Consider the following 16,209-nt stretch of genomic DNA (forward strand, 5'->3'; position numbering starts at 1 on the left):
AAAATAACATTGTTGAGGCATCAGCAATGCCCTTCTACTTTTCTTCAAACGCCACTGCTAGATATTTAACCTCTGCCCTAAGATGGACAGGGAACCTTGTTAAGGAGAGTAGCAGGAAGGAATGCTGGTGTTCTGAGTTACGTTACACCAACAAATTGACTACATTTTACTCACCGCTAACTTGTTGTTTTGGAAGTTTCCCTCATAGCACAGTCCTGACTGGGTAATTACGATACCATTCCCATGCTTACAATCTTCCAGCCATGTGCCAATGTACCTCTCTCCCCTGTATATATAATGATAGAAATTTTATATTTAATTTTTAGCTAAAGTCGGAAAAATAAAGCAAAGACCCATCAAGAAGAAACAAGTTTCAGCGATAGTAGGAACTGCAGATGCTGGAGAATCTGAGATAACAAGGTGTAGAGCTGGATGAACACAGCAGGCCAAGCAGCATCAGAGGAGCAGGAAAGCTATGTTTCGGGCCTAGACCCTTCTTCTGAAGAAGGGTCCAGGCCCGAAACGTCAGCTTTCCTGCTCCTTCGATGCTGGTTGGCCTGCTGTGTTCATCCAGCTCTACACCTTGTTATCTAAAGAAGAAATAACCATTTGTTATTTGAACATGCTCTTACTATAATTTTGTTTATAAATTTCCTCAGTGCAGAGTTTTGCTGAGACTTGTTTGGAGTGCAGTAGTCAGTTTCAGGCATTATATCTCAAAGAATATGTTTGCCTGGAAGGGAGATCACAGGACTTGAAACATTCACTCTTTGCTCCCCACAGATGCTATTAGATCTGCTGAGTTTCTCCAGCAATTTCTGCCTGTGCTAGTTTCATCATCTGAAGAATCATAAATGGTACTGAGCATTTGTACAATCATCAGTGAGCATCCCCATTTCTGACCTTAATACGGAAGAAAGGTGAAACAACTGAAAAAGATTGGACCTAGCACACTACACCAGGGAACATTAGGGCTGTTATGGCACAGTAGCAGTGTCCCTATCTCTGCATTCAAGTCCCACCTGGTCCAGGGGTTGTGTTGTGACAGCTCTCTATGAACAGTCACTCTCACCTCACTCACGTTTAGAGCTGAATACTTTTAGCCAGATTTGCACAAAGGCTGGTTGAGAGGTAAGTGGCCCTGGCAGACCTCAATAAGCAAGTGACTCCTGTGCTGTAGCTTCACCAGGTTGATACCTCATTTTTCTGAAGAAGGGCCTCGATCAACTTTCCTGCTCCTCTAACGCTGCCTGGCCTGCTGTGTTCCTCCAGCTCCACACTGTTTTGTCTCTGTCTCCTACATCTGCAGTTCTTGCTATCTCATTTTTAGGTATGCCTTGTGCTGCCCATTTTGTACCTTCCTGCATTATTCATTGAACCAGGTTTGATTCCTTGACTTGATAACACATTTCATTTGAGGCCAGTCAGCCCTTCGAGTATGTTCCACCATTCAATATCATCATGGCTGTACATGCAACTTGGTACCATTTCCCACTTTGTCTGTATTATCATTGAACCCTTTAACCCTAAGAAATATATCTAACTCCTTCCTGGAAATATTCAATGCTTTGGCCTCTGGGGCAGAGAATTCCACAGGTTCATCACTCTCTGGGTGAAAGAGTTTCTCATCTCTGCACTAAATGGCCTACCGTGACTGTGACCCCTAGTTCCGACTCCCAGCTCATTGGGAACATCCTTCCTGTGCTTACTCTGTCTAGACCTGTTAGAATTTTCATAGATGTGTGAGATGACCCCTCATTCTTCTAAAATATGTATATAATATATGTAATGAATGTAAATTGGAAAATTGAAGTTTGGCATGTTATTTACTTTTATAATGATGCAGAAGTAAAATGGTGTGGCATTTATTCATTGTTTACAAAGATCATGTGATTTTTGGAAGCGGGAATTTAATTTTTTTTGCGACTATTTCACACCAGATGCCTTAGCATTGAAAAAAAACTGCTCAGCAACAGCTTTGGGATGGTTCTAAGTAGCAGTTTTATCACACAACTGAGAGAAGACAGCAATAGGACTTGGATGTCCAAAAGCCTGCAAGCAATTCAGGTCCCTTTCTCTCCTTCTGAGTGGAAAGTAAATAATATTCAAAGACCCTGCAAGGGAAAAAAAGTATGACACAATCAATATCGACATCCAATTAACTGGCTCTTCAGATAAGGACCACATGGTTGATAAGCATGACATTTTTGCCAAAATACAAAGTAACTGAGAGAAAGCCACCTATTTACCCCTGTATTTTGGGCTCTTCATCCACAGTTTTTCTTTATACCTCTATTTTCATAGAATCCCTACAGTGTGGAAACAAGCCCCTCAGCCCAACAAATCTACACTGATCCTCAGAGCATCCCACCTAGACCCATTCCCCAGTAAACAACCTAATCTACACATCTCTGAACATTATGGGCAATTTAGCATGGCCAATCCACCTAGCCTGCATATCTTTGCACTGCGGGAGGGAACCGGAGCACCAGGAGGAAACCCATGCCGACACAGGGAGAATGTGCAAACTCCACACAGACAATCGTGCAAGGGTGGAATCAAACCTGCATTTCTGGTGCTGTGAGGCAGCAGTGCTGACCACTGAGCCACTGTGCTGTCCCATTAAGCTCGGAACGCATGATACTGCTAACTCAGTGACTAGCAGCCATGCCAGGACTGAGCCAGATCAGGCAGTAAAGATGCTACCGAGCCATTCTTGATGATAGACCTCGAAGATCTCCAACCAGAGTACATCCTATGCCCTTACTACACCCAGTGATTCTGTTAAGTGATGTTCAGTGAAGACGTAAACCAATTCTTCAGCTGAAGAGGGGGAGAGGGAGGCAAATGGTAACTAACCAAGTGGCTTTCTTTCCCATGTGTGACCTAATAACATGCTATGTCGTGGGTACCCGAACCAATGCTGACAACACCCAGGGCAACACTCAGCTGAGTGTATATTTCTGTAGCTCTATCAATGCCAGCCTGTTCTGTTGGTGGGATAGAACATAGACAGCATCATCATCCCCAGGTATCAGGGAAATCGTGAAGTTTAGTTATGTACGTATGAGTATGCTGGCATTTCTTACCTAATTAGTGGGTCGTGTTTCCCAATTTTGGCATTAGCTCCCAGCTGTTAGTAAGGAGATACTGCAGTTCAACAAGACTGTATGTGCCATTGTCGTTTCTGGTGCTGACACTGGGTGCTTCATTTATTTATTTAGCTTTTGTAGTGGTTTCACTGAATGGAGTCCCTTACTAGGCCATTTCTGAGGTCAGTTATGAGTCAACCACATTGCTACACATTTGGAGTCATATGTAAGCTAATCAATGGGAACGTAGGAACAGACTGTAGGCCATTCAGCCCCCCAAGCCTGTTCTGTCATCTAATTTGATAATGGCTGACCTATGGCCTAACTCAATACAAGTTTTTGCTTATATCCCTAATATTTTTCTCCACAACAATTTACCTATCTTAGATTTAAAATTAACAACTGATCCTGCATCAATTGCTGGTTGTGGAAGAAAGTTCCAAACAACTACCACGCTTTGTGCTTCCTAACATCTCTCCTGAACATTAACCCTCAGTCTCAGATTATTTCTCCTTGCTCTAGAATCCCCAACAAGTGGAAATAGATTTCCCTTTCTACCCTGTCTTATCCTGTTAATATCTTGAAGACTTTAATAAGCTCACCCTTTAGCCTTCTAAATTCTCTCCTCATAACCCCTGAAGTCCAGATATTATTCTTGTAAACCTATGTTGAACTCCCTCCAAAGTTAATATATCCTTCCAAAGGTGTGGTGCGCATATCTACTCTCAGTATTCCAGATTTCATATAGGTGCAACATAATGTTGTTGTCTTGTACTCCAATATATGTCCAGGTATAATTTCAGTTATTTGGTTGCCATTGTGCTTGATTTTAATTTCAGGTTTTTATTCAACTCAAATTTCAACATTGCCATAGTGAGACATGTTGCCAAAATATTAACTAAGGTGTCTGAGTTACTAGTCCAGTGAAATTCATTTGTTAGTGAATTATACATCTCTTTTCCCTCTTCCTCTTCATGTTTGAACTTGCTTTTGGAGTGTGTTCCATGTGGATCTTAAATCAGCTGTTAATTTTAAATGAGATAGATAATTTTTTGTCATAAAAGGATTTAATGGATATTGGCCTTAGGCAGGTATACAGAATTAGACCATAGATCAGCCATAATCCCACTAAATGGTGGAACAAGCCTGAGTGATGAATGGCCTACTCCTGTTCCTACATTGTCAAGGCTCCCTCTTGCTATCCTGCTTAGTAAAGTCAAGTCATCATGGTCCCAAAGGATCATAGAGCTGCTCGCTCACAGGAGAGAGATGACTGGTGTTTAATCTGAGGGTCACCACAACTCAGGTGAGGGTGAGATTGAGAAGGCAGGGTCTTCATGATAACCTCAGTCGATGAAGGAACTGAATCTTCACTATTAGCATCACTCTGCATTGCAAACCAGCCATCCAGCTCTGTGATAGCAATGAATCTTGGCAGAGTAGTCTCAGAGCAGAGCTGTACCCTGAATAATTCCACAATCTAGTCCATGAACTACTGTCAGCTAAACCAAGGCCAATTTACAGAGCAAAGACCTTCCCAGTTACATGGCCCAGCTATTCAGTGGCTGCATTCTTTCAGTTGTTGAGGAGCTCAGGACGTGAGGAATCATTTAAGAGGTAAATGACAATTAAAATATTTGTTCTGACTGCTGGCTTTACATTATAATCTAAAAAAATTGGTTCAGAGTTGCCTAAATTTGCAAGGTTCATAGTTTAGCCATAATCCTGGGTTGATCAAGGCCAATTAAAAAGATTGCAATACAAGATTGATCCAAAAGCAATAAGAAAGAAAGTCGATCTTTTCTCCTTCCTGCCCATGGGTTTAGTATTGGAATAGCTGATTAAATTGTCTCATACCTGTCAAGATCATCAAATACTCCATATCCGCTTTTTTTATCATTCTCCCAATGTCCCACATACTTAAAGGGAAGATTTTCCAGTCGAGAGCTGTGTAGAATTCCAAATCCATGACGTTGGTTGTCTTGAAAATAGCCTTTGTAGGTCATTCCATTTCCATACCTAGAAACAAATTGGTTTTATTTACATTTTCAGACTGAGCTATTATGCTAAACGGGCTATGAGGCACCCAGATTCAATCCACAGTCTGTGCTGAGTTAACTTAAGTCTTTTAGCCGTAAATGCTTCACTGTTTATGTAGTTAGTAAACTTGTTCTATTGAATTCAGTTTTCCACTATGCGGTAAGTATAGAACGGCTGTAGGCAGAGTTGCATCTCCCGGGGATTTCGAGGTTATTAATGAATTTACAGATCAGTCAGAAAACCCAGACCAAATTAATAAGAATGATAATCTTTGAATTTCCCCTTTTAGATGATGGGTTGTTAGCCAGGAACATGCAAGTATGAAATTATCCTTGTAATCCTAAAATTAAAATGAAGACAATTACAATACATTATAGAGACAGAAAAAAAACCTCATGAGGACAGGAATTAGAACAATGTTTGGAATGAACTCACAGAAAATAAAATGATTCTACAAAAGAATTAGCGGACTCACAGTGGCTAAGTCATTGGGTTGGCAAAGATGCTATAGAGGCATATTGATATATCAATCCTCTTTGAATATGTCAATTTTGTCAGTGGACTCAGTTAATGTAAGAGTTTTATTCGAGGAAGGAAAGAAGGCCAGACCAGGCAATTGTAAACTGGTTAATGTGATGTTAGAAGTCGGCGAAACTTTGGCATTCTGAAAATCAGATGGGAACTGAGTCACCAAATCAAATCTTTTTAGTTTCAAAGCCTGAGAGCTGACTGTCAAATGGATTTAATGATTTGATGTACTTACTCACAGATGCCATAGCCATGCATTTTCCCACTTTTCCAGTGACACTTATAACAATCAAAGATCTCTGGCCCTCCAGGAACAACATACACACCAAAACTAGAACAAAACACAAGTCATTAGTATACCCGTAAATCAGTGAAATTCCCAATTCACCAAGGGATTATTTGCGCCCCTCCTGTACCATTCACTTATGACCATCAGTAGCCTGCTGTGCCTCTGACAATTAGTAGTATGATGCTGATCAAGCCAGTGTTTAATGCTGTTCTCTCCACTTTGCTGAAGCAATGCAAAAAGAGGCAGGCACATCCGAGTTTTGTGCTCTGTCGATCAGAAAGGATGCCTGTAGCACAGAGGCCTTGGAAAATTATTAGTGGCAGAATGAATGTGGAGTGCTTATCTTCAGTCTTCCCCCTCCTCCAAGCAATATATCAGCAGTCTTTAGCTCATTTTGAAGCCATACAGCACATTTTGTTCATTGTTCAATATGATGGCTGCACCTCTTAAATTGTGCCCGACCTAATGAAGTAACAACTTGCATTGAAAGCACAGTTTCAACAAAATGTACCAAAGCACTTTACCAGTGCATAATCAGGCAACATTGGTAGGGCCAACGGTGAGAAGTTAGATAGGGATGTTAGTTACCCATCCTGAAAACTGAAATGACTTTGATGTCACTCGCAATTAGTGTTGATCTTACAGCCAGTGAGCTGTGTCTTTTTGGAATACAACTGTAACTCTCTTTTAATTACATTATTTAAAAATGTCAGACAGATTGAATTACCATCTCATCATTCTCAGGATTTTAGACCCACTAGAGAGGAAAATGACTACAATAATTCACTTTTTCAGCCAAGCCCTTCACATTAGCCAGAAATGTCAGAATTAGAAATGTTACATCTGACCATGTTGATATGTATGATGAAAGATCATTGACCTGAAACATTCACTTTTTTCTCTCCACAGATGCTTTCTGCCCTTTTGAAGATTGAACATGTCCTGCCTTTATTTTACAACAAAACCTCAAACTAGTATATTCCAAAAGCTTCATCAAGGAAGTAATTAGATGCCACGCAACATAGGCACTATTAAGATACGACCAAAAAGCTTAGTCAAAGGGCTAGAATTTAAGGAGATCTTTAAGGATAAGAGAGGGATAGAGAAGCAGAGCAATTTCAGGATGGAAATCTAGCACTGAACAACTGAAAACATAACCATCAACACTGGAGCGATGAAAACAAAAGAGACTCAAAAGCCAGGATTGGAGAACACTGGATATGGTTGCGGAGTTCAAGCTGCTTATGTAGATAGGAATGGCAAGGTAATATAAAATTTCAACATAAGATTGTAAATTCTAAAATCAAACTGCTGCTTGAAAAGGAGTTTGGAGGTCAATGCAAGCCAGAGAATATGGGGATGAGAATTGAGGAGGACTTGGTACAATTTAAGATATGGCAGCAGAGTTTTGGACGATTCTCAAATTTCTGGAGGCTGAGAAACAAGAGATTCACCAAGCAGCCCTAAAACAGTCAGGCCTACAGGTAAGTAAAAGTCTTAGATTCGGGTCTCAGCGCCTGATCATGTAAGGCAGGGGGAAAATCGAAGTGACGCTATGGTAGTGGAATTTGACAGTCTTGTCATTGCTTACCCATGTTCCTGACCATCTTCATAATTTCCAGCATAATTCCGTCCATCTGGCCATTTCATGATTCCACTAAATCAATGAAAATACCAGTTACTATGTGCCTGCTGCTATCCATAACCTTAATCCTAGGAAATTCAAGGTGGTGCCCATATTGAAAGGTAAGGATTAGTCCTGCAATCAGTCTCACCCAGCAGTGAACAGCATTGGCAGTTAGGTCTGAAAGCTGCAAATCCACAACTCTCAGCTCCTACCTAATCGTGGATATGGGTCCATGATCTATGGGCCTGTTTGCTCCAAGAATTTCTCACTGGGCAGGTCTGTTTACAGATATAAGATGTTATCACTCTACTGATTTTGTCATCCAATCTTGGAGCACATAGGGCATCTTTTAACCTATCGTGCCTGTATTAGCTCTTGGAAAAAATCTTTTCCAATATTTCCACTTTCCTGATAGCACTGATTTTCAAGAAACTAACTAATTACATTTGAAAATTACCACTGAATCTGCATCCATTGTCCTAGCAGACAGCACCTTCAGTTTCCATGCTTCCTCCACAGACTTGCTGATCTCCCTCAAAAAGGGCAACCAAACCAGATCTGACTTAAATTTTAATTTTGAGTTAGTTACCTCTGTTTGCACTCCACAGCCATATTTGTATAATCAATTACTACACAAAATAAGTGGCTTTAAAGAGAGGTTAGAGATTACTTCTGCCAATTTCTTTATATTTTTCAATCAATAATGTATGCACACTCCAGGACTAGTCAGTTCTTGAGTTAGGAACTACTTTCATAAAACATTGTTAAGAACTGTATGCAAGACAGTTCTAAAAAGACTGGTATTTCAGCCATTCATGTGAAAGGACACTGTCTTCAAATAAAACACTCTTAATGAGAACATTTAAGAATGTTCCAGTGCACCTACTATATCAGTAATGAAGAATAGGCAGGAGGTCATAAGACATAATTTTGCTCAACAAGCACTAATCATAAACCATCTAAACAATATCAAACAATTTTAATTTGCTACTTCACAATTAGACATTGGTTGAAAAGGTTAACTCTGTGCAGCCATATACCTGCCGTGGGGCTTTCCCTTATACCAGTCCCCTTCATAGATTGCATCCTTAAATCGAGGGCTGTTGTTAAAAGTATAGGCAGCAAAACGACAAACAGGCATGTTGTATGAATCCCCTGCGCCTTCTTCACCCCATAAAGGGAAATCCAGTTTGCCAGCTAAGTGCTGCCGAATAGCTTGGTTCAGCTTCCAAAACCATACCATCTGTGAATCACAGAAACGGAATGCTAACATGTGAATATGTGACAAAGGTACACATTCAGGTTGTTCACAGTCTCAGGATATCTCAAAGCCCTTTGTAGCAATGTAAATGTTGAAGTATAATTGCTGTGATCATGGACTCTAATGGCAGTCCATTAGCACACAGCAGTGTCACACAAATGCAAATGAAATTGATATCAACAATATCTGATTTTGAAAAGGTACCTTTGAGCTAAATGTTGGACAAAGCATTAGAAGGACTGTCCTGCTTTTCCTAAAATAGTACCATGCACCCAGTTACAAAGGTGTAGATACAGATTTAGTTTAACATTTCATTCAAAAGACTACACCTCAAAATAACATTACACATAGTCTCATACTCACTATGCAGCACAAAACTAAAGCGTCAACCCAGAATTTGTGCTCAAGTTCTCTGCGGCGGGATTCCAGCCTGAAGCTTTCGGACTTGAAGAATGAGGGAACAATCACTGACCAAAGGGCATTCTAGTCAGTGTTGTGAAACTGATTGGAAATTGTGTGGAAAGAATACTATGGTATGTGGCTGTTATTTCACCTTTGTATGAATTTCAAATAAAGTAAGAGAATTTTAATTTCATTCCAGATGCATTAAGGGCATTAATTTGTAATGGGACTAGTTTAGATTTAGTGTAGTTTTGGCAGTACAGACTCAATGGGCCAAAAGGCCTCTTCTGTGCTATATGAATCTATGATACTATTCCTAAATAATTACTTCTGTAGTGTAGTCATTGTTATTACATTGTTAATCATTTTGACCACAGATACATTGTACAAACAGAGAGCTAAATCACCCTGCAGCCTAATGGCATCAATGTGGACTTCACCAGTTTCAAAATCTCCCCTTCCCCTACTGCATCCCTAAACCAGCCCAGTTCGTCCCCTCCCCCCACTGCACCACACAACCAGCCCAGCTCTTCCCCCCCACCCACTGCATCCCAAAACCAGTCCAACCTGTCTCTGCCTCCCTAACTGGTTCTTCCTCTCACCCATCCCTTCCTCCCACCCCAAGCCGCACCCCCATCCACCTACTAACCTCATCCCACCTCCTTGACCTGTCCGTCTTTCCTGGATTGACCTATCCCCTCCCTACCTCCCCACCTATACTCTCTCCACCTATCTTCTTTACTCTCCATCTTCGGTCCGCCTCCCCCTCTCTCCCTATTTATTCCAGTTCCCTCTCCCCATCCCCCTCTCTGATGAAGGGTCTAGGCCCGAAACGTCAGCTTTTGTGCTCCTGAGATGCTGCTTGGCCTGCTGTGTTCATCCAGCCTCACATTTTATTATCTTGGATTCTCCAGCATCTGCAGTTCCCATTATCTCTGAGCTAAATCACCAGTTAGCTTTATTTTTGTTTGGAACATTGGCAGCACGTCCTGACATCCTTCAAATAGTGCAATGGTATCTTGAAATACACAGGCACAATGAAGCAATCCCTTATATTGGAATAGAGTACTAGTTCTCAAGTGCTGCAATCACCCAAAGGCCAGAAGGATGTGAAAAGTCAAAGTGACAACCTGAGGTGAACAAACTCACAACATGTTGTCACCAACAGAAACCAGAAGGAATCTTCCTTCAATACAGGCTTCCGACAAGTTCAAAATTTTTGTTCAAAATTGCCATTTGAAAATAAAGTTCAGAGTCAGTTATGGACATTTTTAACAGCGTAATCTTAGGCCAAAATGTAATTGCATCCAAAGTGGCAAAAATGCACTTCACAAATGATCCTCCATCATCCAAAATGGTAGGTTTCCATTCATTCATTCTAAACTGCATGGACATTCGGATCTCAGGAGGTGACAAGACCATATCATTTCCCTCTTACTTGTGACAAAGTTTTAAGTTCCTTTCTCACCTTATCCTGGAAATCTTGAATGGTGAATGTAAACTCTTCCTCTGGAACAATTATCTTCAATTGATTTCTAAACAGAACAGAAATATATTTTGTTAATATGGAATTCAGGGGAAGATCCCAAAGTACTCAAGTGAACAAAACTATACAACAGATTTGCAAAATAATTACAATTTCTAATGTGTGTTGGAAGACCGTATCTCACAACTTAGTATTAACACAAAGAAATTTCTAGCATTTTCACTGAAAGTGGTCAGCAGCCAGCTTTGGCTAATTGATGGCACTTACAATAGGAAGGGTTTTAATAAAAATGATCAAGACAGAGGCTGGTGTAAAAGTCCTGGGGGTGGTAATGAGGGCACACTCTCTGGCTTCAGATTTGTCTAAGACAGACATTGATCCAGCCTGAAGTGCCACTGGACATATTCCAGCACTACAGCTGGAACATTTGATAAACATCAAATCCCATTAATATAGGCTGAAGGCAAGACAGTCTGGAAGTGGATGGGAGAGATAATGGGAACTGCAGATGCTGGAGAATCCGAGATAACAAAGTGTGAAGCTGGACGAACACAGCAGGTTTGTGCTCCTAAGATGCTGCTTGGCCTGCTGTGTTCATCCAGCTCCATACTTTGTTATCTTGGAAGTGGATGGGTTTTCCTTCTTCCTGGAAACTGTAAATTGTGATTTAAAACTCCGTGTGTCTTCTTGAACACAAATGTCATAAGCCAACGACTGTTTTGAAAGTAACAGTTCCTTCATGTCTTTCCATTGAGGTATATTACATCATGGGAGGGATCCCTTCTCTTATTTGTCAGGTTTACATGTTCCACACCAACCTGACCTTCCAGCTTGTCGCACAGCTCACAATAGAGGTCGGTTACTACTGGATGCTCTAATGATTAAAAATTAGATGCCTTAAAACAAACTAAATGTATTAGTTGCTCAGGGGTACGGGGGCTTCACCGAGAGCATTAGGTTTCTGAACTACAAGGTTTCCTCAATTCTAAAACCAAAACACTATCCCCAGTACTGCAGCAATGTGTCAGATTAATGGATATATTCAAATCCTAGAGTAGGTCATGGATCCACAATCTGTAAGAGTAACTATGCTGAGATGCTGCAGCCAGTTCTACACAGGATAAAGTCAAGAATTTAGCTGCTTTTATGCAATTTACAAAATCATCAGCATTTCCATCATGGTTGCTTTCTGTTGGTGTATCTGCTAGCCAGAGAGGTTATTTTAACAGCAAGGACTGCATTTTGTATTAAGACTGGACTTTTTAAATCAATGGATAGTTTTTCCAGAATCTGCTGCCCTTTTATTGGAAAATATTGAATCATCAAAACAAATTTCCAGTGCAATTTTAAGTTGCATAATTGGACAATTTTGTGACTTATATAGTTCTGACCTTCTGTTAAATATAAATCAGTTTGATGACAACATGTTTACCTTCTCTGTACACACAAGGATTCAAGACAATTTGTCATTTTGCCCCCAGAATCATAATGAAACTTTCATGCTCTGCTATCAGACACTTAATGTGAGCTAATGCAAGGTAATGAAATCCAAGGGCTGAAGCTTATTTCTTTTTGGCTAAATAGTTGTCTCATATCCTGAAATACATATGTAAGTAACAGCATTACCCACACCAAAGACTAACTGGAGAACCAATGGGAGCCCTGCATTGCATCTTTGAGGGAAGACCCACTGAATTAAGTGCAACTCAGGCACTTAACTGGACAGCAGTGGGCCTTTGGGTGCAGAGGTCACACCCAGCAAAAGCTGTCAGTCAATTGTCAGTAACCCCATTGATAGTAGCACCATGGAGGAACGCAGCGGAAGAGACTCCACTCACCTGAGGCATAGGTTCAACCTCACATCTCAGGTTATAGATGAGTGAACGGTATGGAAAGAGGATTTGGTGGGAATGACATGACAGTGGCTAAGGCAAGTGGGCGTCTCTCAGCAGATGCCTTCAAATGGGGATCCACCCTGGGACCCTGAAAAGCAACCCTGTACAGGTTTACTTGTTGTGCTCCCTGTATGGTGAGACCCTGACCAATGCTGGATTAATAGCATCTGCAGCAGGGTAAGGCCATTTGGTGGCCTTTGTTTGTCACCCTTCCCAGCCCACAGCCCCCAAAAACAAAATGGGCAGGGCATCAAATTTCACCAATATATACAACGGTACCATTGAACCATACACCAACATGAACCAGCATCTGGGAATATGAAAATATATATGCTCCCCTCCCTGAGCAACAATCCAGACCTCTTCCTGCTCACCCTTCAGAACTACTGTCATCCACCCACAGTGTGTCAAGCTTGTAGATGCTACTTTCAGAACCCTGTGGAAAGAAAGGAAAAGGTAACTTGTATTAAAGTTACTAAATCCACAATAAATAATTTCAGAGGCAGCAAACTGCCAAAGAGAGATCTGAGGCTATAATCTCAGTTTCCACTTGAGTTGACCTTGTCCATCTTAAGTCAATGGTAACACTCCAGCGTTTTAATAAAACACTGTAGGTCAAGTCCCACTCCAGAGAGAGACCACTTACTTCCAATTGTCATATCACCCGTTACCGATCCTGCCTGAACACTTCTGCTGCTGAAAACCTCACCCATATCATCACTATTTTCAATCTCTATAATTCCAATACTCTCCTGATTGACATTTCTTCCACACTGCATAAAATCCAAACCCTGTATCATAATTCGCATCAACTACATCGTTCCTAGCTTCACCGACCTTCGCTGCTGGTCCGTCAAATCCTCAATTTTAAATTCTCAATCTTGTGTTCAAACCTTCCTATTGCTGCTCTCCATCTCCTAATACTCAACTCGTCAACCCTCCAATTCAGGCCGTGCACACACCTTCAGCTTCCAGAGAAAGCCATCCAAAACATGGTCACCAACTCCCACATTTTCAATAGTCCTCACAAGTGTATGTTCTCCATTTCATTATTTGCAAAACTACAGCAGCACACTAGATGAACAAATGAAGCTGTGTCCATTTCCTTGAACACAGAGCTCTTTACCTGAATAAAAACAAGGCTATCATCGAACAGCAAAAGCCTGCCATCTGGGCAGGTCAGTGGGATATTTTTGCTGTCTTCCCTCAGGCGCCGCTCTGGAAGAAACAAAAGCTCCTGAAAAAAGAAAATAATTATTGGTCAGGAAGTGGAAATAAGCATTGCAGAAAAATGTACATGGACTTAATGCAGATCCATCTCAACACACCACAAGTGTATATAGCAGCGGATGATATGTTTCCTCTATTGCCCTTACCACTTTCTCAATTGGAGAATTTGACGTTTATTGAGTACAGTTCCACAAGCCTTAGATATTAAGATTTCCTTCAAGGGCCCTGACATTGTGTCAGCCTTCCTAATCCTGGTGGCTTCTGGATGGGTAAATTCAGAGTATTTTAGGTCAATATCGTTGATACCATCAGAAGCAATTATTTCAGTGATTCTCTGGCAACATCATTAAGCTCATCTGCATTCTGCTGCATTTAACACATTCTGCTGCCTTTAACCTAACACAAACCAAGTCCTCTGACTAGCTTACATATGCTTTAGACAATTTTAAAATTCTCTTAGGTACATGAGTGGACCATTCACTGCATTGAGCCTGATCCATTACTCAATTACACCATGGCAGATCATCTAGCTCAATGCCACATTCCACATATTCTCCACATCCCTTCATGTCATCAGTCTTCAAAAATGTATCAATTTCTGTCTTGAACATGTTAGTTTCTGGGATTTCACAGTCCTCTAGGATAGAGAACTCCATAGATTCGGAATGCTTTCAGTATAGAATTTGCACTTCATCTCAATGAGGAGATGGCATGTCTGAGATGATGTTACTACTTCTAGACTCACTAGCCAGGGGAAATAACTAGATCCACTCTGCCATACACTTCAATAACTTCATAAATTTCAGTGAGACCACCCCTCAAGTTTTGAAATCCAGAGAATACAGACTCAGTTTCCTCAATCTCTGAAAACAATCCTGCCTTCCCAGGGGCTAGTCTGGTGAACTTCTGTTACATTCCCTTTAAAACAAGTACATCCTACCTTGGATAGGGAGACAAAAACTGCATACAATACTCCAGTTACAATTTCACCAAGCCAATTGCAACAAGACATGATTACTTATGTACTCTAAACCTCTTACAACAAGGCCTTCATAGCCTTGGTCTTCCAAATTACTTGCATGCTAACCCTCAATGTTCAAGGATACCCCTTTGGACACTGGCACTTCCAACCTCTCAACATTTAAAAAAACATTCAGCTTTATTTTCTACCAAAGTGAAAACCTTTACACTTATTCACACTATGTTCCAGCTGCTGTGTTCTTACCCATTCATTTAGTCTGACCAAGTCTCCTTGCAGTTTCCAACAATCGTCCACAAAATTTACATTTCCACCTATTTTTGTAACTGCAAACTTGTAAATATTATAATTGCTCCCCACATCCAATTCATTTTAGTTTTTGAAAAGCGAACCGAGCAAGGGTCTTTGCAGTATTTCGCTCGTAACATTCTCAGGATGATCTGCTTATTCCTACTCTTTGCTTTCAGTGTGTTATTTAATTCTCAACCCATATAAGTATATTATTCCTAATCCCATGGGTTCTAATTTGGTTTACTTATCTCTTGCGTGAACACTATCAAACATATTCTGAAAATCCAAATACGCTGCATCCACCAGTTCTCCTTTTTTCGAAGGAGAAGGTAAAATTGCGATAGTCCTATTGGAACATGGGCTGGGGGAAGGAGAGAAAGAGACAGACAGAGAGAGAACTGGTGGTGTTGTAAGGATCATGCAGCCCCAGGGACACAATTTACACAAACGCCCATTCCAGACCACTATCTCAAAGTATAGGTAGCACCTTTGGCTTAACACAGAGTGCAATTTACTTGAAACATTAGCTCTCTCTCTCTCTCTCTCCACAAATGCTGTCGGTTCTATTAATGATCTCCAGCATTTTCTGTTCTTATTCTAAATTTGGAAAGATTATGTCAGCAGAAGGGGAATGATGGATTTAGGTATCATGTGGGCCTCAGACAGCACAAATCTGCTGGCATCTGCCCAGTGAGTCATCATTTTTAGCACAAATTCCTGCAACTGTCCAATATTTATTTACGTGGAATTTATTTGAACTACATTTTTCTCAAACATTTCACAAGATTTGTATTTATAGATCTTTTGTAATGCTGGTGACCACTGGATAATGAAATAGTCAGAAATTCAAATGAAAGGAGGTTTAATGTCATGTACTAAATACAGAAGAAAAACATGGAAAATGCAGAGTATGGGATAAGTCGGAAAAGGATACAAGAACAACAAAGAGGAGACAATATATGATAATAGCAAGTAAAGTAAAAAGGAATGCGGACCTCTCATAAACGTTAAAAAGTTAAAGGCTAATTAAAGGAATGATAAAACCAATTACGTCCAGCTCTTTTGGCACAAGTGCAAGTCGTAGTTCAA

The 16,209-nt window shown here is 40.6% G+C and overlaps 1 protein-coding gene across 2 annotated transcripts in view; it reads right to left on the reverse strand.

Moving 5' to 3' along the window:
• The window catches only part of LOC125451808 (ALS2 C-terminal-like protein), a 92,986-nt gene that overhangs the window by 34,629 nt on the left and 42,148 nt on the right, over positions 1-16,209 (reverse strand). For both annotated transcript variants that reach the window (XM_048529408.2, XM_048529407.2), the window contains exons 8-15: positions 13,747-13,857; positions 12,995-13,056; positions 10,708-10,774; positions 8,617-8,819; positions 7,541-7,606; positions 5,896-5,991; positions 4,950-5,111; positions 175-286 (exon numbers count right to left, since the gene is read on the reverse strand). In XM_048529408.2, coding sequence (XP_048385365.1) covers positions 175-286; positions 4,950-5,111; positions 5,896-5,991; positions 7,541-7,606; positions 8,617-8,819; positions 10,708-10,774; positions 12,995-13,056; positions 13,747-13,857 — 879 coding nt within the window. The remainder of the gene's footprint in view (positions 1-174; positions 287-4,949; positions 5,112-5,895; positions 5,992-7,540; positions 7,607-8,616; positions 8,820-10,707; positions 10,775-12,994; positions 13,057-13,746; positions 13,858-16,209) is intronic.

Source organism: Stegostoma tigrinum, chromosome 5 (assembly GCF_030684315.1).
Source record: "Stegostoma tigrinum isolate sSteTig4 chromosome 5, sSteTig4.hap1, whole genome shotgun sequence".
NCBI lineage: Eukaryota > Metazoa > Chordata > Chondrichthyes > Orectolobiformes > Stegostomatidae > Stegostoma > Stegostoma tigrinum.